Source organism: Dasypus novemcinctus, chromosome 4, assembly GCF_030445035.2.
Source record: "Dasypus novemcinctus isolate mDasNov1 chromosome 4, mDasNov1.1.hap2, whole genome shotgun sequence".
Classification (NCBI taxonomy): Eukaryota; Metazoa; Chordata; class Mammalia; order Cingulata; family Dasypodidae; genus Dasypus; species Dasypus novemcinctus.
The window spans coordinates 81069067-81096319 of NC_080676.1; the positions used below are offsets into that span (position 1 = coordinate 81069067).

Consider the following 27253-nt stretch of genomic DNA (forward strand, 5'->3'; position numbering starts at 1 on the left):
CATGCTAGAATTTATTTGGCATTTAAAGTAATAATGTAATCTGTTATGGATATACAAAAATGCCCATGATTCATGTAGAAAAAAAGGACATTGTTAAAAAATATGTATACAATCCTATTTTTATATTTAAAAGTATGATTTAATGCATAGAGAAATGCCTAGAGGTATCTACAATAAAATAATAACTGTAATATTTCTGGATAGTGGAATTAGAGAATTTTTTTCATCTTTATAGTTTCCTGAATGTTCTAGCTTTTTACTGTTTTATATTTAACTCTTAAACTAAAAATATATATAGCCACTTTCATTTAAAAGAAGACTTTTTTCTAGTTGGTAGAAGAACTGGTTAAAAAACATAAATAATGACTGACTAAAGATACTGGCAAAAACAAGTCATTTCCAGTTTGAAAACATACCAGTTTTTCATGCTAGGTGCTTACATGTGAGCCCAACATATACAACTGAGCTAAAAAAAAAATACATTTCAAGCCATTTTGAAGAAGCACTATTTGGAAGTACAATCTGTGCAGTAAGAGGTACTTTAAATTGTTTTAAATGCTGAATTCTAACTGGTGTTGAAATAATTTTTTCAGCAGAAGCTATGAATTTCTAACATATGTAGACAATACAAGTTGTTTATGGTCCCTTTAGTTTTCAGTAAAAATTATTCTACTAAAAAAAAAAATTCTAGTTAATGTAAACCATTGATCTTCATTAGCAGCTATGTTTCAATATTTGTACATCAGTTGTAACAAATGTACCATCTACATATAAAATATTATTAATAGAGGAAGAGAGAAAAGGGGAAAGTTGTTGGGTATACGGGAGTCCCCCGTATTCTGTACATGACTTTTCTGTAACCTAAAACTTCTCTGAAGACAAATTGTACAAAGTAAGACACTGGGGGAATAAATGGAAGAAAAAGTCACTCTACATACAGGACAACAGATCTTAAAGTGATGAAAGCCAAAATGTCAAAAAAAATTTTTTTCAGTATTTTTTCATTATTTGTTATTATTCCTAATTTTTTTTCATTTTTATTTTTTTGTACTTTTGCATTTTATTTCTTATTTTTAAAACTATCATTATTATTTCATGTTCTTATTAATTATATTTGGCTATTTCATTGGCTTCATTTTTTGAAGACTTTTTGGATTACAGAAGAGTCACAACTGTGGCAGGGAAGGATCATTGGTGTGGAATGTCAGTGATGGGAGATACATGGGAGAAAGTTCACTGGGGCATAAATATAAGGCATATAAATGTGTTCAACTGTTCATGGACATTGTCACAGTGGGTTGAAATTCACACAATAACCGAAAGAATATCAACTTAACATCCTGGGGAGTTCTGTCACATTCTCTAATGGAACAGCAAGAATCCCCCACATACAGGGGCAATGACTAGTGAAGGAGGATGGTCCATTGATGGACCCTTGATATTGATGATTGTGCTTATGAACCTTTACTCTTGAAATTTAAACTTAGCTAGCATTATAGGGTGCCTAAGAGTTACTTCCTGAGACCCTCCTTATTGCTCAAATGTGGCCTCTTTCTAAACAAAATTCAGAATATAAATGCAATAACTTCCCCCCAGCATGGGACATGAGCCTCCCTGGCACTGAGGGATTACTATCAAGCAACTACTACCAATGCAACTGGAAGAGACCTTGACAAATGAGTTTACATGGCTAAGAGACTTCAAAGAGTGTTGGGAGGTCATTCCAGAGGTTACGCTCATGCACACCTCAGTAGGATCTCACTGATAGCCAAAGTAGATACCACCCAAATAGTGGGGCTCCTGAGGGCTCTGGAGACATCCAGACACTACAGTCCAGGCAGACAGCTCAGGAGTTTGGTGTCTTACGGAATTTATGTTTGGATACTACCCCCAAAGAGTGGGGCTTCTGAGGGCTCTGGAGACATCCAGATACTACAGTCAGGGTATACAGCTCAGGAGTTTGGAATTTATGCTCCCCAGTGTGACAGAGTTGGACTCAGTTGTGGTTTCCTAACACATGGCTCAATTGTCCCTTATATTTGTACCTAAAATTAGTACTAGCATTGGTAAGTGTACATCCAAGAGACTTAAATTTTGGGGCTGTCCATGTGCCAGCTGGGCGCTGAATCTCAAGCGAGTTGCAACACCTACTCGCCAGTTCATTGGACTCACGTAGGACAACCAACAAGGAAGAGATGATGGACAACCACCATACCAAGGAACCAAGAAAATCCCACCCATCAGCCATAAGGAATTGAAGTTCCCTCTCAATTAGAGGTGGAGTGGGCATCACCATCCCAGAATCCTTAAGATTGGGGAATGAACTATGGACTAAAGTAGACTTTCTGGTATTCTAGTATAGTCTTACTGTGATGCTACCGATGGAAGAAATTATATCATTGATGTGGCAGCTGTGCCTACTGGAGGTTCTGAGGGCAGGGAGAGGGAAAAACAGGTGTAATATGGGGGCATTTTGGGGGCCTGGGAATCGTCCCGAATGACAATGCAACAACAGATATAGGACATTATATATCTTGCCATAAGCTACAGAATTGTGTAGGAGAGACGGTAAACTACAGCAGAAACTATAATCCATGCTTAGTGGAATGTTCCAAAATGTGTTCATCGATTGCAATGAATGTACTACCCTAATGAAGGATATTGTTAATGTGGGAAAATATGGGAGGTGGGGGGGGCAGGGCAAAAAAAATCTAGTTGAAAAAATTACTTCAGTTCCACTTTATAACACCCCAGGTCATGTGACATTATATTATCACACTATTAGATGGAATCAAGAGAATAAATTATTTTTTCAAGTTGAGTAATTTGAACCATGTGATCAAATGTATAAAGATTATGATAAGGCCTAATGAATCCTTCTGACTAAGCTTTCTGATGCCTTACTGTCCTTCTAAGTAGTTTAGAAGAGAGGAGGCAAAGGAGAGATGCTACTGTGACAGGATTCTTGTGGTAACATTCCATAGATTCTTTCCTAACTTATTATTATATTCTCCAACCCATTTTCTCCCATTTCAGTTGGTTTCAGGGGAGAGTAAAATGTGAATAATAATAAGGAATGATTATTTTCCCACCTTCTCCCTGACCTCAATCAGGACCCAAACCCATAAAGACCCTACATCTGTTCCCTGCTTGGCTGGATCCCTGCTTTGTCCTAGATCCTGTCCACAGGCTTCCAGACTCTGGCCCTGGTACCTTGCAGTGGCTACTGGTACTCTCTTCTGTGAATTCAGGCTCCACCACAGCCCAGACACCAGGAGCATCCGCTGTCTACCACACCCACAGTCTTCTAGATTTTTTATCCCAGCTCCAAGAAAGAAAGGTTTCATAGATTTAGAAAATTGTGTCCTGTTACACAATGAACTTAACTGAATGTTTCAAAGAATTAACTTTTTATCCTCCTTGCCAACATTTTATAATGTCCAAAGTAAAGTCTCCAACCACTAGTCCTGCAAAGGACATAGCAGAGAAGGCTGGTCACTAGACAAGTTCATTCCCATGAACACAACTTTTACAGCTCAGAAATTCATTTCTGCAAGAATTCCAGAGTTGATGTCACTCGTGGACACTGACGCAGTCTTTAAAAATTTTTAAGAAGAAATATACAGTCTGGAATGTCAAATTGATTCAAGGTTTAATTGTCAGAGGGAACTGTTATCTCTTTTGTCAAAGTTATTTAGGAAGAAGTGGAGTAGGCAGGACATCCATCACTGTAAGCCCCCTAAATTCCTACAAATAGTTTAAAAACTTTAGACCTGAGGCAAGTATGATCTCCAAAGCAGGTAATCCAGTGAGCCTGCTTTTAAAGAATTGACAGGAGGATCTATAGGGATCCACCAATCTCATAACCCATCTGCTGCTCAACAAAGCATTTCATAGAACGCAAGTCTGTTATCATTCCCCAGTAGACTGGCACCACTCAAAGTTTCTCTGCTAGAGGTGGATAAAGTACTTGCTTTCCATCTCTGTAAAAGCCAAAGGTATCCACACACAATCTTAAAATACCAGGGGAGATATGGGAATTCTGCACATTATGCATAATTGCTTTGTAAACTCACAACTTCCCTAGCTTAAAAAAAAAATGGGAAAAAAAAATACCAGGGGAGAACTGGGATCGATTGCCATTTATTCTGAGGATTACAGACATTTGATAATAACATATGCCCTAGTCATAAGATGCTATACATCACTAGAAGTAATTATATCCTTTACATGTATGTTGGAAAGCCCAACCTTAATAAATTTCTATTCAGAAATCTATCTCTTTAAAAACTATCTCTGGGAGTGGACTTGGCCCAATGGATAGGGCATCCGCCTACCACACAGGAGGTCCAAGGTTCAAACCCCAGTCCTCCTTGACCCGTGTGGAGCTGGCCCATGCGCAGTGCTGATATGCGCAAGGCGTGCCCTGCCATGCAGGGGTGTCCCCTGTGTAGGGGAACCCCACGCGCAAGGAGTGTGCCCTATAAGGAGAGCCGCCCAGCACAAAAGAAAGTGCAGCCTGTCCAAGAATGGCACTGCACACACGGAGAGTTGACACAAGATGACTCAACAAAAAGAAACACAGATTCCTGGTGCCGCTGATAAGGAAAGAAGTGGTCACAGAAGAGCAGACAGCAAATGGACACAGAGCAGACAACTGGGGGTGGGGAGAGAAATAACTAAAAAATAAATCTTTAGAAAAACTATCTCTTTTCCTAATAGTATCATGAATGCCTTAGAATATTTTGCTCTTGTAGAAATACTAAAAAAAAGAATATAGCAAAAATTAGATTCTAAAGGCATTCACTACCTAACCTGCTATACTGTCTACTAAAAACTGGGAGATTACACATTTATCCCAGATTCATTTGTCCTTTACCTCCTGTGACAGTCTGAAGCTTTTTGTGGATCCCAGAAAAGATCATGTCCTTAGAGTTAATCCATTCCTGTGCCAGAAAACCTATTGTAGATGGTACCTTTTGATTAGATTCAGTCAAGGGACTTTAGATTAGATCTTTTCAGTTAACAGCCTTTGATTAGACTGTGGGACCTAGGTGGGTCTTCATCCACTTACTAAAGTCCTTTTTAAACATGGGACTAAAATGCCGCAGACAGAGTAAAAGCTGCAGAGATAGAGAAACCCTGAGAGGCTAAGAGAGAGGTCCCAGAGGCTGGAATCAGAGGTACACTGAGGTCCCTGAGGGAAGCAGATGTGGCTCAAGTGATTGGGCTCCTGTCTACCATATGGGAGGTCCAGGGTTTGATTCCTAAGTCCTCCTGGTGAAAGCAGCTGGCCTGCACAGCAAGCCAGCCCTAGCAGAGACTTGGCCCACATGGAGTATTGGCCCACACGGTGAGCTGACTCGAGCAAAGTGCTTGCCCATGCAGGAGTGCTGACCTGCGCAGAAGTGCTGACCCAAGCAGACAGCTGGCAAAGCAAGATGATGCAACAAAAAAAGACACAGAGGGGAGACAATAAGAGACACAGCAGACCAGGGAGCTGAGGTGGCACAAGAGATCAAGCACCTCTCTCCCACTTCAGAAGGTCCCAGGATCAGTTCCCGGGGCCACCTAAAGACAAGCAGACACAGAAGAATGCACAGCGAATGGACACAGAAAGCAGACAACAGGGGTGGAAGGAGTAAATAAATAAATAAATCTTAAAAAAAGAGGTCCCTGGGAGGCTGAAAGAGAAAAGGCCCAAAGGAGAGGAGAGAGAGGAGCCATATGCCTGATTGCCCACAACTAACCTTGGGGAGAAAGTAAGCCTAGAGGAGAAGGCAGAGACTGGCAGAGCCACCATTAAGCCCTACCATGTGCCTGATCATCCACAGATGCAACTTGGTGAGATGGCATCTCTTGACCATCCCTTGATGTGGACACTTTTAGGGTGTCAGAACTGTAAGCTTTTAACCTCATAAATTCCCATTATAAAGTCCAACCCACTTCTGATACCTTGCTCCCAGCAGCATTTAGCAAACTGAAACACCTCCCTCTCACCCTGATTCACCTGATTCACTCCTTTGTGGGACAGACACCATGTTTTATTTATCTTACATCCCTCATTGCCTTGTGTAGAGTAGATATTAAATTATAAGACTCTAGCATTCAAAAATGCTTCATGACTGATTAATATGCTTGATTAAATGCTAAAGAACCAAAGTCAAATAAAAAGTGTGTGCTTCAGGGAAGCAAAAGAGGAAAAATAAAGCATTTTTCAACTTTTTTTCTTTTACCACAAATCATAGTAAGAAATATATTTTACATTATAACCCATTATATATATATAAATATGTATGTATCTGTTCATCTGAAACAAAAGCCACAAACAAAAAACAACTTACCATTAACATGTCTCATACTTTAGGTTATTTCCTATTCTATTTCATTTTTTAAAATGCTATTCATGACCCACTAGAAGACATCATTATCTACTAATGGTCTGTGACCCACAGTTGGAAAAATATTGATTTAGAGAACTATCTTCTGAAATCAAATATGGAAGCAAACAAAAAATAAACTGAAAAAAATTTTAATAATTGTTACTTACTTGGTTGCTGCAAAAACAACACTGAATGGCATCTGTTTATAAAATGGAAGGAAAGGCCTGGGGGTAAAAAAAAAAGTGTAAAACTTTTGCACTGAGCATACTCTGAGCTCCCTCTTATTTCTTTCCTTCTTTAAAATCAATGACCTATATCCCATGTATCAGGGATTCTCAATCTTTGGCCTATACAAAATCATTGGTAGGAATGGGTTTTGTTTAAAATGCACATTCCCAGTTCTGGCCTAGGTGATTCATTTAATATAGGGTAGAATCAATCAATCGGCATTTTAAATACACACTCCAGTATTTTCTCCACGGACAGTAAATAAGCACACTTGGAGAAACAGTGCTTTATACTTAAGCTTCAGTTGGTCATCAGCCCCTAGCAACTTCTCAAGTTCCCTGAGACATTCTGAAATTCTCAATGATTTAGCTTAAAGCTACCCCCAAAATTCCAGGAGGTTACTCATAAATAATAATGTAGATAATCTACTTTCTCAAGGAAACTTATGTAGACATGGCATACAGACTATTTTTCTAACTGGTAAGACCTATCTGGAAATTCCCATTTCATTTTAGTTTGATCTGAGTATATAAGTATTAATCAAAATTAATCAAAGTGAATCTTTTGGCCATGTTGGTTTTGAAAACATTTGTACAAAGAGAGCAGATGTCCTCCATTTGCTCACTTCTAACAATTTTCCTGCACTATGATTGTCATGGTATAGCTCTGCATCTCACTTCATCTGATGACTTTGTTTTGTTCTCAAATATACATTCTAATATGTGGTCAGTACCTCTGAACTCAGGCAAATCTAGATGGAATCCCAACTCTGACACTTGCTAGTTGTGTGACCTTGAGAAATTTACTTATCCTCTGTGGGTCTCAGCTTCCTTATTAGTAAAGTAGGGATAATATGGCCTATCCCACATTTCTGTTGTGAAGATTAGATGATAAGTATGTATAGTGGTTTGGAGCTATATGTTCTCCAGAAAAACATGTTCTTAAACTTAATCCATTCCTGCAGTTGTGAACCCATTGAAAATAGGACCTTTTGATGAGGGTACTTCAGTTAAGGTGTAGCCCAGCTCATTCAGGATGGGTCTGAATCTTATTACTAGAGTCCTTTAGAAGCAGAATAAAATTCAGACTCTGAGAGAAAGTCACGGGAAGCAAGAAGCTACAGGTCATGGGAACCCAGAAGAAAAGAGAGAGGCCAGGAGAGGCCACCATGTACATTGCCATGTGACAGAGAAGCCAGGGTCCAAGGATCACTGGCAGCCAGCCCAAGAATCCAGTCATTGGGAAGATAGCATCGCCTTGATGATGTCTTGATTTGGACCTCCCCTAGCCTCAAAACTGTGAGCTAATAAATTCTCTTTAAGCCAGCCTAATGCATGATATTTGTTTGAGCAGCTAAGGAAACTAAAACAGTATGTAAAGCATTTAAAATGGTACCTGGCACATTGCATGCACTTAAAAATGATAGCTGCTATCATTATGGTAAAGAGGTTATCTAATTAAAATTTGGGCTCATGTTCATTAATAATTAATAAATAATTTTATACCTTTCAAAATATTTATAGCGATTCTTTCCAGCAACATCAGGATCTTCATAAACTTCTTTAGGCATCTGAAAAGAAGTGTCAGTTCTAAAATGAAGCAGGAAAACATTCAAGTCTAAGATATCATTTCCATATATAATTTCTACTTAACCTTTCTATGTCTATAAAGTACACAGGATATACCACACTAAGAAAAAGTTCTCTATCACATGCATTTTTGACAGTTCTACGTCTTAGACTAGACAGGATCACTTTCTCTGAGCCAGGAAACCAGGAGCTAATAAGAAGAGGTAGTAGCTAAGAAAAAGGCTAGATTTATGAAATTCCACGTGCCAAAACACCCACTTTTGACTTAGTACACAAGAATATCTAAGCTAAAACATTTTATGTTCAGGTTAAAAGGAAGTATTTTTTTAGTTTACTAAGATGAAGTTGTAAATAAATTTTTAAAAAAAGGAAATTCAAGAGACATGCCTCTCAGGTGCTTTGGCTACAATTATCCAAAAAATATAAGTGCCAATTATATCCAACCTCTAAAATGGATCAAAGGAACAACAAACTCAGTCACCTCTACCTTTGGTGGCGAGTTGTCATTTAATATATGCATTTACTCTAACCTTCTAATAACATCTACTAACCAATAATCCCACAGCCATTGCTCCTGAATCAGGCTCATTTTGGTGAAAGGGGTTTACAGAATTTGGGGTCAATTGGCCTGTGCATAGATACTGACAGAGTAAATAAACAAATAAATTTTAAAAATAAAACAAACTCATTGAAAACATGAGCATTTTTAGCAGCTGGAGCCAGTTGACACTTACGCTGCAAGTTTCTTGAGAGCTTCCTTGTGTTGCTCTGCATGTCCCTTCCATTCTCGACTGATGAAGGGTGGGATGGGATCTGACTTGTCCCAATATAGGGAATATCGTGGATAATGGATCAGGTTACTGAACATGGCTCTAAACCTGGGAACTTTTCTCTAATATTAGGATAGGGAAGAAGGAAGAAAAAGGACAAAACTATATCACCAAATTTTCTAAAGCATTTTATTAATACTTACATTGTAAAACTTTTTTTAAAGATGCAAAACACTATATGTAGCATAGGAAAAAGAATTATTGGTATAAGTCACAAACTATTTCTAGAAGTATATACCCAAGGAACTGGTGACAATGCTGTTTATGATGAGGGGGCTAGGGATCTAGAGTGAAAAGAGAATTTATTTCATAATCTATACATTTTTGTACTATCTGAATGCTTTTAACACATGCATATATTACTTTTCCCATTAAAATACATTAGTTTATAATGAGTCCTTTATTCACTTTAATTAATCTTCACATTGGGCCACAAACATAAAAATGCCTTGCCCCCATGTAATCATGGCAAAGCAATAGCTGCAGAACACAAAATCAGTGGAGATTTGGTGATTACTTAATCTGATCATCACAGTTACCCAAATAGATGGTTCGTATTCATTACAGCCTTAGTCAGTTAGATGAGTTAGATGAAGAAGACCTACCAGTCTGCTTCGAATCAGGGTGGCTTGAATATTTTCCTTTTTATGGTCTTTCTCACTTGACACAGTAAACATTGGATCTGGAAAAAAGAAAATAAAGTGGCATAGGGAGTAGAATACTTCTATTCCTAGGCTGAGAATAATGGCAAAGCAATGTAATTTCTTAACCAGAAAACAAATAAAGTTTAGATATTACCTAACTCTGCAGCAGTTCATGGTCCCTGTTATTCTACTACCAGGCAGAATCTTTTAGATACATTTCTTTTCATGTATTCCAAAATCAGTTTATGATTTGGAATGCAAAAAGAAGGACTAACAAGTTCTCAAGGACCATGCCCTAAAAAACACTCTCTTAGGTGGAGGCGTCTTTGGGACATGGAGCTGCCCTGGATGGTACTTCAGAGGCAATCACCGGACATTGTAAATCCTCACAGGGCCCACTGGATGGAATGGAGGAGAGTATGGGCTATGATGTGAACCAATGTATATGAGGTGCAGAGGTGCCCAAAGATGTACTTACCAAATCCAATGGATATGTCATGATGATGGGAACGAGTGTTGTTGGGGGGGGGGAGGGGGGGGGATGGGGTTGAATGGGACCTCACATATATATTTTTAATGTAATATTATTACAAAGTCAATAAAAAATAAAAAAAATTAAAAAAAAAAACAAAAAACACTCTCTTGTCTCCTATGAGCATACCTCCTTCTACGTCTGGGCAGCCCAGAAAATACTCCAAAAGGAAAGGACGTATATATGCACTATGCCCATTTGCAAACGAAAGAAACTTGGCTCTACTCCCATATTCAATGCACACGGAAGATGCAAACTCTTAACAGCATGTCACCTCATTGGCAGGCATGTTAAGAAAATGTCATTCTCTAACAAGAAATAAAAAAGATGAGCTATCTTCAGAATTCAGCCAAGTTTACAAATATGTTGATGATGACAGTAAGATATTTTTCCAGAGTTTAATCAAAGATTGCCCTGCTGTTGTAAGTGTCTGCTTGCTAGGTGTATCTTTAAAGTGACAATGAGTATTCATGATTGATTTATACCATTCCTTAAAATCAACCAACTCTCTTCAATTTTACATTAAACTCATAAGCAATCTTTTCATACTGAGTTGATTTCCCAAGTACACATCTCTCAGGAAGCAAAAGCCCTCAACATCCTAATCCAGATGATTTGGTAAGATGTATATCTCTGTAAAAAATAGATACTGTCCTTTTGAATTTGGGATAATATGAATCAATTCCTAGAATCTAATAACTTTTGGGTTACCCAACAAAAATGATTTATTGGATGTAGACATTTAATACTCCCACCAATTTTTCGAAGCTACAAGGCTCTTTTTTATTAAAAAAATATTTATTGACTGGTTACTGTGTTCCAGGCACTTAGGGTTCATCAGCCAAAAAATGATTCCTGACCTCATGGGGCAAAGACAATGAACAACAACAATAATAAATTAGCAGGCTATATAATGTGTTAGAGGGTAACAAGCAGCATGAAAAAAAAAAAGATGACGGCACAGTAAAGATTAGATGGCAATTTTAAATAGGGTGGTCAGGCAGGCCTCATTAAAGATGATTTTTAAGGAGACATGAAGGTGACGGACGGAGTTAACATATAGAAATGATAGTAGCTTGTAGTAGGTTAGGTAGAGGATTCCTTTATAAATATAATTTTTGTTATGCTCTTTCCTATATTAGTACAACTTAATATTTCTATAAGAGCAAAAATTCCAAGATATTCATGAAATGATCAAGAAAACAAATATGTTTTAAAGTCTCAGATTTCTAATAAAAACTTATTTAGGGCTGGGCTTTCAAACATGCATTTTAAAGATAGCTATTCCTCATGTATAAATCTTATGAATAAAAATGTAATTGTCAAATGTCTATAATCCCCAGGATTAATGCCAATTATGATCCCATAGAGATATATGGAGGAAGCAGAGGAAATGGATGGAATGAAAGATGAAAGCATGCTGGGCATGTTTGAAGAATAGCAAAGAGGCCAAGGTGAGTAAACAAACTGAAGGAGGGGAAATAAAAGTAAATACAAAGTCTGAGAAGTTACCACCGCGCTTTGTAGGCCACTGAAATGATTTGGGTTTGAATCTCAACTCAAGGCTTTGAAGCGAGGAATGACAAAATCTGACTTCTGGCTGCCTTGCTGAGAAACTGCAGGGTAGCACTGGAACAGGCGGGGAGACTATTAGGAGGCTGCTGGATTTATAATCTATGAGACTCAGAGCACCCGAGGCTTCCGAGGCGCCCCGACCTCCGCCAAAGAACAACTGCGGACCTAAGGTCCGTCCAGAGGCTCGTCCTTCGTTCGCCCTGGCCTGGTCCCACCAATTTACCCACGAACCCCACCTGGCCAAGTGTTGACACATAAGAAGCAGGCCTGAGACACCCCTTACCGTACAGAAAATCATAAGTTCGGCTGGAGGAGAAGTTGCCCCCGAGTCCCGACCTCACCCCGCACCGAGTCTGAGACACCTGCGGCTTGGTCTGGGACTCCTCGGTGGTCACTACGTGGCTCATGGTGCCGCCTCCTCCCGCCCGCCGGGCACCAGCTAGGGAGGACTGGCCGCTGCGCGTACGGTAGCTATGGTAACCCTGCGAGTGCTAGCGTGCAAGGGGCGGGGCAAGGCGCGGGCGGGGCGGGGCGAGGAAGAGGGCTGGGGCCCGCGAACGAGGTCCAGGTGAGGCGCGGGAGAGGAGGGGCCGGGCGGAGAAAGGGGCGGGGGCGGAGAAAGGGGCGGGGCACGAGTCGTGGGAGGAGCGGGACGCCAGAATTTTGAACTTATTAGTCGGGATTCCAGCAACTGTGAGTTGGTACCCTAGCATCCCGCAATGGTAACCAGTAAGTTTTGTCTGTTCAATATTACGAATGCATGGAATTTTACATATCCGATGTGTTTCAATCCATTATGATCGTTATTCTTCATGATGCTCAAATTGTTCCATCAGGCTAGCGGCACACAAAAGAGTTGGCTCATTTGTCCTTTTCATACAATCCACAGACACTTCTTGAATAAGCCTCCCTGCCTGCCATTCTTTCTGCCACTCTTGTTTTTACCTTATTGTTTCTACCCCCAGATTGCTTGGGGCTTTTTACAAACCAGTCATGTACTTTGTCACCTCCAAACTTTTGCTCAAACTGATTTCTTTGCCTAGAATACCTTTTCCTATTTATGCTCCCACCCCCAACTAATTTAGGTGTCCTTCAAGGCTCAGTTCTAACTTGCCACTTCTATGAAGTTTCCCCAAAATACCCAAATAAAAGGGGACTTCATCCTTTCCTCCAATGCTGTAGGAGCACGAATAGTATTGATCACCTTGTATTGGTAACTGTTTGCAATTCTGGCTTTCCACACTGTAGGTTCATTGAAGGCTGAGGCCTTCCTATGGTCATTTTTGTATCTTGGAAGTATCTAGCACATAAAATCTTAATAAAATGACTATTAAATTAATAAATTAATCCATTTATTCAACAAATTTACTGAGTGTCTACTAAATATTTGGTGGATTGAGATTCTGAAATTGACTGGTACAGGTCTCTTGCTGATGGAGAAAACAGACAAACAAATAAAATACAAGGCTATAATGGTATAATAGTACTTTTTAGTCTCTGCATATAGCTACATTCCTCAGGACTTCCACTTGCTGTTTCTTCTTCCCACAATGCTCTCCACCCCAGGTCTTCTCATGGTTGTCTCCTATTATTTTAGGTTTCAGCTCTAATATCATCTCATCAGAGAGAATTTTCTTCACTCCATCAGATTAATTATCTGAAGTAGCTAACAGCCATCCCCCCTCCATAAACACATCTGAAGACACTATTGCATTACCCTGATTTATTTCTTGTAGCACTGAAATTTTGTTTTCTTTTTTATTTTGTTTCCTCATTCCCACTAGAATATCAGCTCCATGAGACCTGAGACCTAAAATGTCCTATTCATCCTTGAATTTGCAGTTCCTAGATCAGGGCCTGGCACAAAGTAGGTGCTGAATTTTAAAAAAATCATTTGAATGAATAACTACTCCACTATTCATTTACAGACTTGCCATCATTGGACCACACTTCTTATTTTACTGCCAATTTCATACCTCCATATCTTAGGACATGCCATCTCAAATGACCAAATATCAGCTAGTCAAACCCAATATGTCCAGAGTAAAATCATAGGATTTTCTTATACAGGCAAGTCTCTATTATAGTGGTTAACTGTATGAGCTTTAGAATCAGTCTTTCAAGGTTTGAATCCTCATTCTAAAACTATTTCAACTTAAAGAAGTTACTTGTCATTCATGTGCCTTTGTTTCCTCATCACTAAAATGGGAAATAAACAATAATAATACTATAGATTAGAGGAGATTATACATACAAAGGGCTTAGAACAGAGTGTGGTATATAGGAAACATGGAATGGGTGTTAGCTATTACTCTCCACTAAGTCTTACTACTCTCCCAATTTCTCCATTTCTGTCATTGTGCATCATGAGTTTCTCAATTACGTAAGACTAACATCTGGAATTCATCTTAAAATATGTGAGCATGCAAAGGACAAATATGGGGTTAAGAAACACCATATTCTTAGACACCTTTACAATACAAATGCCTTGCATTTAGAAATTTTAGAAAACATTTAGGTTTGATCAGAAAAAACAACAACAGTATTTGAAAGCAAAAGTTCTAGTTTAACCTGGCTCATTAGGTGAGTTTTGAAATTTACAGTTGGTTTTTAAAAAAATAACATTTGAGGGAAGCTGATGTGGCTTAAGCAATTGAGTGCCCACCTACCACATGGGAGGTCTTGTGTTCAGTTCCTGGTGCCTCTTAAAGAAGACAAGCAAGACAGCAAGCTGACACAATGGGCTGGTGCAGCAAGCTGATACAACAAGAGATATGAGGAAAACATAATGAGAGACACAACAAAACAGGAGCAGAGGTGGCTCAAGCTATTAGGCACCTCTGCCTGACATGGGAGGTTCTGGGTTCGATTTCTGGTGCCTCCTAAAAGGAAGACAAACACACAACAAACAAACACAGCAAGTGCAAGCAACAAGGGGGTGGGGATAAATAAGCCTTTTTTTTTTTAATTGATTTTGGTTATTATGGTTTGTTCTGATTTTTGGTTCATGGATTCATTCTTAAGTGTTGGAAAGGAGGACATTCTCTCCAACCCAGAAATAAAGGCAAAAATAGACATGCCTTTGGCCTAGTTTTTGTAGTTGACCAACTTCTCTTCATTTGTGGATATGTTCCACAGTCTTTGTTTTGGGTTTTTCTTTAGATAAGTGACCTGTGGTGGACAGACAACTTAAAAGGGCTGTTTGATCCCCACCTCTTGGTAAAGATGCTCTTGTGTGATCCCCTCCCCTTGAGTGTTGTTGGCATGTGTGACTTGGCTTCTAACCAATAGGATACATCAAAGGCGATGGGATATATGTGATTATGTTACATAATTGTAACACACATTTTGCTGGAGTCTCTCCCCCCATCTCTGGTTTTGAGGAAGCAAGTGGCATAATTGTGGAACTCCTTGTAGCAAAGAACTATAGGTGGTCTTTAGGAGCTGATGGTAGCCTCCAACAGACAGCTAGCAAGAAACTGAAGTCCGGGAAGCAGATGTGGCCCAACGGATAGGGCGTCTGCCTACCACATGGGAGGTCCAAGGTTCAAACCCAGGGCCTCCTGACCCAGGTGATGAGCTGGCCCATGTGAAACGCTGATGTGCACAAGGAGTGCCCTGCCACACAGGGGTGTCCCCCACGTAGGGGAGCCCCACGTGCAAGGAGTGCGCCCGTAAGGAGAGCCGTCCAGCACGAAAAAAGTGCAGCCTGCCCAGGAATGGTGCTGCACACACGGAGAGCTGACACAGCAAGATGACGCAACAAAGCGAGACACAGATTCCAGGTGCCTCTGACACAAGCGGACACAAAGGAACACACAGTGAATGGACACAGAGAGCAGACAACTGGGCGGGGGGGGTGGGGGAGGCAGGAAAGCAAGAAACTAACTTCTGCCAACAATCAAGTGAAACTAAAAGCATAACCTTCCCCAGTAGAATTTCAAATGAGTCCAAAATCTTGGCCAGCACCTTGATTGCAAACCATAAGCAGAGGACCCACTTAAGCCATGCACAGATTCCTGACCAATGGAAACTGTGAAAGAATAAATGGAAATCACCACTAAATTTGTGGTAATACTGTTACCCAGTAATAGATGAGTAATCTCATAACGGTGAGGAAGATTCGATTCTTTATGAGATTAGATTCTGGCCTTTTAGTTTGTGCAGAAGAAAGCTTGCTACTGGGAAGTTGTACTAGTTAATAAAATTTCATTCAAATGTGAGGTGAGGCAGGCTGAAGTCTGGCTGGCAAGCATAGCCGCGCCCAGTGGGGGATATGCGCAGCCCACCACTCGGGTGTAGGGTGGCTGGAACGGGTGAACTGCCCTCAGCCATGGAATGGGCGCACTGCCCTCGGCCCCGCCCAGGCAACCGACACAGGCCTGCTGATAGCCAGCAGAAGCTGCCTACGCTCACATCCCCCCTCCCGCACTGTCAAGCCGCAGCACAAGCCGCACCATAAAAGGCAAGGAACTAGTCCCTACCAATCACTCCCAGCCCCGTTCCCCTTTGCCGGTGCCGCCCCTTCACCAACCTAGAATCTGCCTCTTCCCCCCACCAATTGCTCGCCACCACCAATCCAATCCCCCTTTGGCCACAGCCAATCAGTCCCCTGCTCACTCCCCCATAACCCTATATAAACACATGTACTTCCCTTAATAAATTAGACCTGCGTGCTCACCTCGTCTCCGTGGTGGTTTCTCCGCTGTGCGCCCTCCACGCCTGCGAGCTCCCGCAGGAGCCTAGGCCTCTCCTGCCCCGTCGTCCACCGGACAGGACGTACCGACCGCACAAATGAAAGTTAAATGTAACCATGTTGGGAGACAGTTCTCCATGGATCTCGCACGATTCTGCATATCTTCCAAGGAAAGTACTGTCAGCGCTGGTCCCTCTGCTTGTATAGCAAACAACCTTGGAAGATAGAGACAGTGTTGGCCTCTGAGCAAAGGGTAGGTTTGCTGAGGGCCTTAGAAGACAGAAATAGTGTCTGTCTCTTAGTCAAGGGCAGGCATTCTCACTGCCCATTATAAACGACTGAGGTTTCCTGAGTTCAGTGTTCCCCATCTAATGTGCAACCCAGTGCATATGCAGACATCATTTGGCCTTCTTCACCATTCCGTGGGGATTGGGGCCCAGGGAACTGGCGCAAAAAGAGAAATGTTGATACTGACTACTGCTATTGTAAGTAATAAACTGTTTCATCTGACCCAGCAGTCTGATGGCTTCTACCACCATCCACTGAACTGGGGCAGGGAAGTAGGATGAAATCTCAGACTCTTCAGAGGTTTTTTTAATTAGAGAAGTTGTAGGTTTACAGAATGTAGCAGTTTGATATTATTGATGAATTCCAAAAAAATATTGGATTATGTTTATAAACTGATCTTTTCCTCTGGGCATATTAGATTATATTGGATTCATAGGTTTACTAGATGAATTAATTATGTAAACCTCTTGTGCCAGTAGGGCATTAAGTCCCCACCCATCAAGGGGTGGGGACTCACAGATAAAAGGCATGGCAAAGGACAGAGTTGGGGGATTTTGATGCCGGAGTTTGATGCTGAAGCCTTAAGCTGGAGTCCCAGGAAGTAAGCTCACAGAGGAAACAGAAGCAAACCCCAGGAAGAGAGAAACCCTGATCCCAGGAAAAAGAAGGCTGAGAAAGGGAGGAACCCAGGAAGCCTGAACCCTCACAGACATCGGCAGCCGTCTTGCTCCAACATGTGGAAATTGACTTTGGTGAGGGAAGTAACTTATGCTTTATGGCCTGGTATCTGTAAGCTTCTACCCCAAATAAATACCCTTCATAAAAACCAACTAGTTTCTGGTATTTTGCATCAGCACCCCTTTGACTGACTAATGCACAGAACAAGCATGCATAAAATACAGGGTCTTTAGTTTCTTAACAGCTCATAGAAATTGAAAAGTATTTTTGCAAAAGCAGAAATGTAAATACTATACAAAATTGCTTCTGAACCTATTGACCAGGCAAATGAGAATTTAAGCCTTGTAATTCTTCTCTCGCAGCATATGGTGTCACTTCTTCTCCACCAACTTTAACCACCTACCCTTAAATGGTAGTCTCTACACTTGGGGTTAATTAGCCATGACAAATGACTACAAAAACCTTTCTGTGGAGGAGTTTTGGAAAGTTTTTCCTTTGTTGTTGATTGTTCTATTACAAGGCCTGTCATCCCATCCACAGAATGGTTGCCTGTTGCTATTAGTAGTTAATGAGCCTCATCAGTATCATACTTTGAAAAAGTCCATTACGGACAACATTTCAAGATGTGCTGCCTACTAATTTAGCAATTACAGCAATAGCAGAGAGTTTTAGTGGCTTAAAAGAGCAAAATATTGCTGGTTAAGATCAGAACTGAGGAGAGAGAACTTGATGTTTTTGAAAAAGGTATTAAACAAACTAACCTCAGAATTTGCTTCTGTAAGATAGATGGTTGAATCCCTTTTTTTTTTTTTTTTTTTTAAGATTTATTTTATCCTGAGCATTGAAACCTGGACCTCCTATGTGGTAGATGGGAGCCCAATTGGTTGAGCCACATCCGTTTCCCTGAATCCCATTATTAATTAGTCTCTGTGTGGCATCTACTTTCAAGTTAATCTCAAATTTTAGCTCCCTAAATTTATTGTGTTTTTCTTGGGGGAAGTGGGTTATTGAGATTTTTCTTTGGGTTGAATGGGAAACATTAAATTTTCTATCTCTGCTTTTCCTTTAATGCCAACACAGGCTATCCCACAAGTGAAAAGGCATTTAAGCTGGGTAGAAAGCAATTCTTTTAGTTTCCTAATGATACTGTAAAAACTATGAGTTGGACTTGAAGTTTACTTATTCATAAATTAAAAGGTAGGAGAAAAAGTAAACCTCATGGATGGATTAACTCTGCTACTCTGAAACAAGGGTGTACTAGCCCAATATAAACAATGAAATTTTCCACTTTGGAAAGGAACATCCTTTGGTCTTTTTTTCCCCAAGGGCAGTAGATATATTCCATTCCAAAGAAGCAGTAGTTTAGTCACAGCACTCAGGGAGAAGGGTTCACAGTGCTCAGGGAGGAGTCCAAGGGTAGGTTAACACCCTGAACATAGCAGGTAAAAGCAAGAGTGAATGGGGCACAGCTCAGTGCTGTTTACCAACTTACTCTGAGGAAGTCGCAGAGAGGCCCACCCTACCAGTACCTTCTTTCATGAAGCAGGGAAGGAGTGGGGGTAGTGGTGGAATATTTTCTAAATTGCAGAAAAGTGTTTCAGTCTGTAATACATGTCATCAGTTTATACCAATTCCTTTAATTCCCTAAACTCTCTTTGATATTTTCTTTTGTTTTCCCTCCCTTTTCTTCCTCATTAGTTCCTATACATAAAAGTTGAGCAGCACAACTAAATATAGATTCATGATATTTTTAAAATAAAAAAATATTAACCTTCCATTAAGACAAGCTAAATGAGATAGTAGATGGAACACAGACCTTAGAGAGAGATGTTGAGACCCAGGGCTGCATTTACAAGTTATGTGAATTTGAGCACATCCTATATGTTTCTGAACCTCGATTTTCTCCTCTATAAATGTGGATAATAATGTCAACTACTATGAAGTTGTGAACAAAATTAACAGCACTGAATTATACAAGTGAATGTGGTTAGAAGGGGGAAATTCTAGGTTGTATATATATATTATTAGAATAAAAATTAAAAGAAAAAAACATAAAACTGTATAACACAGTGAACCCTATTGTAGACAATGAACTATAGTTAAGAGTACAATTATAAAACTGTTCCTTCATGAATTGTAACAAATGTGCCACACTAATGTAATAATAGAGAAATACATAGAAACTCTGTTAAAATTTTATGCATGATTTTTCTGTAAACCTACAAATTCTCTTAAAAAAAAGACTAAATGATGATTCACAAACTCAGCAGCCCTACATAAAAGAAAGACTGAAGATAATGTATTCATTTCAGCTGATTATATATTCTAAGTGAGCCTGAAATTTTTCTTTAATCTTGCTTTTCTGTTACTAACAATCAGTATCAATTTAAGAGTTATTGGAGAGTATTAGAAAGGAAAATCAGTTCAAAGATTTAGTTTGTTTCCCTGCTTATTTAAGATTAGAGATCTTTGTATGGAAAAAAAGTACATTTGGATTCTTGGCAGCAACTTGGGGCAAGATATAGCTTTGTTAGGAATAATTTGTCTGAGTAGAAAGCATTGATGCTGTGTCCACCATGTGCAATGTACTATGCTAACTACTGTTGGGGGACCAAATTATATATAAAAGTTCACAGCAACTCATCTAGAAATTCATTTTGCAAAGTGACTATTTTTACTTAAAGGCAAGGAAGTGGCTTAAGCATGTAGTATAAAAATTACATTGTTCCACATCACCTAAAAATATGGTCTCTAAGTGCTAAAACAGAACACAAATAATTAAATTTGATTTCTACTCCAAAAAGCAGTATTTTCTAAACTGTATTTAGTGGGTTGTGACCAGCATGAATCGCCTTGTTCTTCAGGTGCAGAAAATTGACTTAATTATCCTCCCATGTACATGACAAATTATCATCATTGGTTCCTGTGAGGCCACTTTATTTGCATTTATCTCCATTCTCCATCCTCATTTGCCACAACCCCAACCAGTCTATTTTAGACATTTCTTTTTTACATGTATCTGTTTGTATTTTTGGTTTTGTATCCCTTTAATTTGTGCAAATTGTATTGTGCCATATGCCTATTCTCTTTCTTACTTTTTTCTCTGTTATCCATTCTATTTTGAAGATCCACCCATGTTTCTATGTACATATTATCAATTTCTTCTAGTTTATGCCTAGTACTCATATGGCCTGTGCATATATTGGCCTGTGTGTGTATTCAAACTTATCTAATTCTGTATGCAAGTTTTCCTAGTTTCCTGAAAGCCAATTACGTGATGTAAACTCTATAGGCTTTGTATATTCAGGAAGGTTGTAGACTGAATGTGTATTTGAGCTTACATCCAGACAGAATGTGGGCAGTATGTTAATTCAAGCTTACCTGGTGTCCAAACAAACCTCTAGACCCTAAGAAATGGAAATCCTGATCTAACAAAGAAAGTTCATTTCACTCCAAAAGCACTGCTTGACCCCTACTCCTAAATCCTCTGCATAAAAAGGACCTGAAAATCTTACTCAGGACTTGGTTTTTTGCACAGAAGTCTGCTGGGCCCAGCTGGTCATAATAAATCTTCCTTCTCAGAGAATTACTGTGTCCCAGCCTTCAATACATGATCACCAACTTCTATCTGCTGCCACTACATTTCTGGGAGCCCATCCGGGATCGCTGTGAAGGTCAGAGATGGCAGCATTTGGTTGCCCGTCTCAGGCGCCTCTGAGGAAGCCAGGAGGGCCCAGGCAAACCCCAGCCCAGGGCACCCCTGGACCCCTTTAGTCCAGAAAGAGGATGTGGACTCCGCCAGAGCCCTCCCAGAAGAGACCGGAGGCACTGAAGGGTTTAAAGAGAGATCCTGAGAATGGGATAGAAAAACTCCTCATGCCAGATAGGTAAGTCCCCTGGGGGCATAGTGTAAGAAAAGCCTAACTGTAAACATTAGAAGGGGGGCCTGATCAACCCCCAAGAGGATGCTAGTACTCCCAAAAGTTTGGTGGGAAGCCGTCTTCTCCAGCTCTGAAAAGAAAGGAAAAGTGGGTAGCTGTGTGTGTGTGACTGTAGAACAGCATGTGGCTGTGTGCATGTGACTATGTAGAAAAGCGGGTGGCTGTGTGCTGTTGTGGGAAAACAGTAGGAACATGGTTTGAAGTTGAAACATTTCCATAACACAGACAAAAAGTGCAGGCTTAGAAATACCTGGCCTTGACTAGATGAAACATCATTTGGGCAGCACAAAAAAGTTTGTGTAAGGAGGCATTTGAACTTTGTATGACCTATACCTTATTATTGTAAATGTTGCACCTGTCCCTTATTATAGTAAATAACAAACAGCTGCTTGTTGGTTCCTAAATAAACTAGGGATGCCAGGTCAGTTGACTAAAAAGGTGTCTCTCCATTCTTCCTAAAATAATAAGCATGGCTTCTGGCATACCAGCAACTCCCTTAAGAGTCTCTTCTCAGGAATCAGGAAATTCTGCCTACTGCTGGTCCACATGGCTACAGAGCAGCCTCTGTATAAAACCCTGAATTCCAGTTAAATCAGCATTGAAAAAAAAAAAAAAAGAACAGATAGGTCTAAGGCCCAGAAACCTCATATCTTGTCTCCTTCAAAAAAGAGAAAATAAACCTCAAACTTCCATTAGTATAAAGTTGGTTGTGCCTATAAAAGATGTAAATGTGATCAAAATGAAAAAGAGCTCATGTTCCATCAATTAAAATCAAAGAGTTCCTAGAAATGCTAAAGGAATAGAATTTTCTCTTGTGTTTTAATCTGTGCTTAACTCTGTTCAACTTTAAAATCCGCATTTAACTTTGTCAGTTTGCTTATGCCTAAGAAATGAGATTTGGAGTTCACCTGTAAAAACTGAATAATGGTGAAAGGTAACCTAAAAATAAATCTTTAAATGTCAAATATTGTCTTGCTAGTAAATTTAATGCATAAATCACAAGTGAAATTTATTTAATTGCTGGAAAAAAAACAGAAAAAAATGGTAACAGTAACAAAGTTGTTACTAATAAAATTGTTTTAATTGCTTAGGTAATAAATAAAGGTGCCAAAATTGATTTTAAGTGAAAACTTTCTAGAAACTAAGAGTTAAAATCATTATATAAATGCATTTATATATGAAAAACAGCAGAAAAATAATAAATTATTACAATGGAGTAAATGCAGCCTAGATTTCAGCTATTATAATGGTAACCTTAAACTAATTTACCTTTGTTTATGGCTACTTCAAGTCTATTTTGTGCTTACTATAGTAATGGTAATTATAACTTAAACTTACCTTTAGTTATGGTTATTTTATAACTAGCCTCACCTAACCCTTAAACTTCAGCTATTATGACGGTAATTGTAAACTGAGTTTGCCTTTGTTTATGGTTACTGCAATTTTGTCCCTACCCCTTGCCTCTGCTTAAGGTTATTTCTTATTTTATTTTGTTTTATTTTATTTATCTCCCCTTCCCACCCATTGTCTGCTCTCTGTGTCCATTTGCTGTGTGTTCTTCTGTGTCTGTTTGCATTCTTGTCATGTGACACTGGGAAACTGTCACGTTTTTGGTTGCATCAGCTCTCTGTATGTGAGGTTTTTACATGGGGCAACTCTCCTTGTGGGGCACACTCCTTGCACGTGGGGCACCCATACACGGGGGACACTCCTGTGTGGCATGGCATTCCTTGTGCGCATCAGCACTGCACATGGGCTAGGTCACCACATGGGTCCAGGAGGCCCTGGACCTCCCATATGGTAGGCGGATGGTCTATCAGTTGAGCCACAGCCACTTGCCAGGTTATTTCTTGAAAACTTCTGCCTCTATGGCTCAGGAAAAACAAATTTAAAACATCCCTGTCTCCTGTTCCACTGGTATTAATAACCCTTCTTTCTCTAGTGGCTACAAGTGTAAACTAAATTAATACCTGGTGGAATTCTTAACCCTCGAGGTTGGATACCCAGTCCAACCTCTTCCAGTCCAGTGACTGCTGGAATCCTGTTATCTCCAAGGACTGAAAAATAAAGGAAACCTCCTACCTTGACTGTCAGGGTTCCTAAAGGTAGCAGTTCATGAGAGAAACCAGTTCCCCTAAGGCTTTAATAGCCTCAGTGAATATACATGCGATTAGTCTTGCTTATCCTGAGTCTGCTGAAGTCAAGGTAAAATATGAAGTTCTGAAGCAAAGGAAAATTGTGTTAAAGCATTGGGAACATTTTGGTTATAAGCCATTAATAAAAAACAAAATTCCTGTGCAAAACTGCATGGTCATATAGCAAATTATAAAAAGCCTTCTGGGGAAGTGGATTTGGCTCAATGGATAGAGCATCCACCTACCACATGGGAGGTCCAAGGTTCAAACCCAGGGCCCCCTGACCCATGTGGTGGCTGACCCATACACAGTGCTAATGCACAAAAGGAGTGCCATGCCACACAAGGGTGTCCCCCGTGTAAGGGAGCCCCACATGCAAGGAGTGCACCCTGTAAGGAGAGCTGCCCCATGCGAAAAAAGTGCAGCCTGCACAGGAATGGCACTGCGCACACGGAGAGCTGACACAAGATGATGCAACAAAAAGAGATACAGATTCCCAGTGCTGCTGACAAGAATACAAGTGGGCACAGAAGAACACACAGCGAATGGACACAGAAAGTAGACCACTGCGGGGAGGGGGGAAGGGGGAGGGAGGGAAGAGAAATTTTAAAAATTAAAAAAATAAATCTTTAAAAAAAGAAAAAGCCTTCTGGGAGATCTTCCAAATGTTGTTTTACAGTTAAACTTGTTTTGTAATAGAATAAAAGTTTTAAGTAACTAAGTTGTGTTTCCACGTCAAACTATTGCTCAGTATATATCTTCATACATTGGGCTAATAATATCAAATTAACAAACAATTCTTTAAAAAGCTCTATTCAAATTGTTTAAAAAATTAAATATGCAGTTATGTATGTGTTAAATATTCCTAGAACCCAAATTAGGTTAAAACAGAAAAGTCATATAAAAATCTAAATATAGCAACTATTGAGAAAGGGAAAAGGATTTTCCTGAGCTGTTTAACCTACCCAGCCCCCAGGGCCTTCTCTTTCCAAGAGCTGTGAGGGAGGGGCTAGGTGTAACAGATTAAAACTCTTCTAAACAGAAGGAATTAATCAGTTTGTGGAGTTGGACTCAGATGTGAACTTTCTACACACGCCTTTTCTGTAACTTTTACTGTACCTATGGTTGTTGCTCCGGTTAGTGTATACCCAGGAGACATCAATCTCTGGACTGGCTATGTGCCAGCTGAGCCATGAGCCTCAGCAGAGTTGCAGTTCCTACTCTCTGGTTTGTTGTACTTGCACAGGTTGGCTAACAGGGAGGTGAAAATGATCAACCACCACACCAGGGACTGGAGAGTGCCTACAACTCCAAGCAGGAGAACTGCATCCATCAACCATGGATCTAAGCCCCCTCTCGATATAGAGGTGGAGCAGACATCACCAACCTAGGGTCCACAGGATGGAGGAATAAAATATGGATTAGAGTGAACTTACTGGTATTCTACTATAGAACTATTGTGATTAGTCATGGAGGAAACCATAGCATTGATCTGGAGAATGTGGCCAAGGTAGTTGCTGAGGGCAGGGAAAGGGAAGTAGAGATGAGATGTGAGGGCATTTTTGGGACTTGGGGTTGTCCTAAATGATATTGCAGGAACAGATGCTGGACATTCTATATCCTGCCATAACCCACTGAATGGACTGGGGGAGAATGTAAAGTACAATGTAAACTATAATCCATGCAGTTCAGCAGTGCTCCAAAATGTAGTCACCAATGCAATGAATGTGCCACAATGATAAGGGAGGTTGTTGATGTGGGAGGATTGTGGGGTATGTGGTAACCTCTTATATTTTTTAATGTAACTTTTTTGGTGATTTATGTATCTTTAAGAAAAGACAATTTAATAAAAAAATAAAAATAAACTGAAAAAAAAATCAGTTTGTATTAAAAAGGGGTTTAGCCTCCTGTAAAAACAAACAAACAAACAAAACATTCTTTGTATAAACTATAACAGTTTCAATGTATTTAGCTTGGGTGTTATAAAATACCAAGTTAATAAATTAACATTATATGTATTAAATCTTTAAAATGATTTAAGTTGTAAGTTCATGTTTAATGAAATTAAGCTAAAGAAGAAAATATAGATCTGCCCTCTTTTAAATGGATAAATTCCATCATTTGCTGATTGTAATCTAAGGTAAATTAACAAGTCCATGTGGTTGTGATCAAGAATAAAAAGTTTATAAAAGCATCTTCTAATCTGAAACATTTAAGTGGCTAGTTCTAAAAAGCCATTATTAACTAGAAACCTAAATTAATACTAATGACAAAAAGTAACTTCATAGCAGTAAAACCTGTCTGGAAGTCACTTCAATGTGCATATTCAAGTAGTGGCAATAAAAAGTTACCTTAATTCCATTGGGAATCTTCAGTTTCCATTTTAAAAATGGAAAAAGTAGTTTTTCCTCTACTGCTAAAGTAAAATACCTGTATAATTAATGTCTTCATGGTAAAAGTGTAAATGTAAAAAGCAAAGTATTAAAAAGTTCATTTAATATGTAACACATTGCATTGAAAATGTTTAAAAGGTATATAAAAATGAAGAGATAAACTTCAGCATGCCAAACTCTCTTGTGCATTTAAACCAGGCCTTCAATACACTGCAGGTTGCCTCTCCATATGAGTTATTGGCTAGGTTGGTCACTGACCCCTAAAACAATAAAGGTATCTACTACATCTCTGGTTGTGCTCCTGAAATTGATGGAAACTAAGTTACAGTTTCAAACTCCTGCAACAGCCAATGATGGCTCGATATAGCCAAATGTAAAATGGATAGTGCCTCCAGACTAGCACTGTTTCATAGTGCCAAAGAGTGCTATGCACCAGGCCAGTGGAATACTGGAAACTACTTTCCTAGCTTCTCTCTTGGGTAAACAGTGCTGCAGCTTCTGTGAAGAACATACCAAGTGGAGCCATGAATACCACAGTACTGTGAGTAGAACTTAAACACAATTGGCACTATAGCTTGCTCCCATGGAGAGATAACATGTATGGTATTAACAAACCTGAAACTTGAAGTTATTAATTGCAGCTTGAGGAAAAACTTATGCATTGAGTAGTACATTAGTTAATATTAAATACTGTACCTATATCCTATTCTAAATATATGTCTGATGATTATGGTAATATTTTTATTAAATCATATGCAGAAGGACATTGAACATGTTAAAAGTCCTGGTCAACTTCATATTCTGAGTAGTTAATGAACATGTCTGTAAGATAAAGGAATGGCTTCCTTGCCTGAGAGCAGTGGAACTAACGGCACTTTTAACTGAAAAAGTCACCAGATTAGCTTGGGAGCAACCTCTCAGTCCTCACCCCACGCCAGATGAAGGATGTGCTTAAAGCCAGGGGCCACCAGTGGCTTACAGGTAGCCAGTTAAATAATACCAGACTCAATTGCTAGAAACCCTTAGAGTGCAGATAAGGCTGTATCAGACTCTCAACCCAGCCACCCTACTACTGGTAGAGGGCCCAGAGTCAGATCCCGAGGGCCCCTTCTCCACTCCTACCTTAAAACTCCTACCCAGCTTAACCAAACAGGTTTTTAAAAACAAAGCCTGGTAAAAACAGTCAAAGAAATTACTAGCAATTACTCAATTAAAGCCAAAAATGTAAAAAATTTTACTCTGTAGTTCTGATCACTCCCACAGCTACTAAAGTTAAAAGAATATCCAGCTTGGTGCACTAATCCTGAGTGAAGCCAGCTGCTAAAAAAAGTGAAAAAGTGC

At 39.6% G+C, this 27253-nt stretch overlaps 1 protein-coding gene across 3 annotated transcripts in view; it reads right to left on the reverse strand.

Annotated features, from left to right (window-relative positions):
• CFAP91 (cilia and flagella associated protein 91) overlaps positions 1-12239 on the reverse strand; it is a 115613-nt gene extending 103374 nt beyond the window's left edge. For all 3 annotated transcript variants that reach the window (XR_009185547.1, XM_004480770.4, XM_023585296.2), the window contains exons 1-5: positions 12065-12239; positions 9636-9712; positions 8935-9092; positions 8117-8200; positions 6551-6607 (exon numbers count right to left, since the gene is read on the reverse strand). Coding sequence is in view for 2 of the 3 variants with exons in the window: in XM_004480770.4 (XP_004480827.2) it covers positions 6551-6607; positions 8117-8200; positions 8935-9092; positions 9636-9712; positions 12065-12188 (500 nt within the window). In the remaining variant the exon portion in view is untranslated. The remainder of the gene's footprint in view (positions 1-6550; positions 6608-8116; positions 8201-8934; positions 9093-9635; positions 9713-12064) is intronic.
• Positions 12240-27253: the final 15014 nt, after the last annotated feature.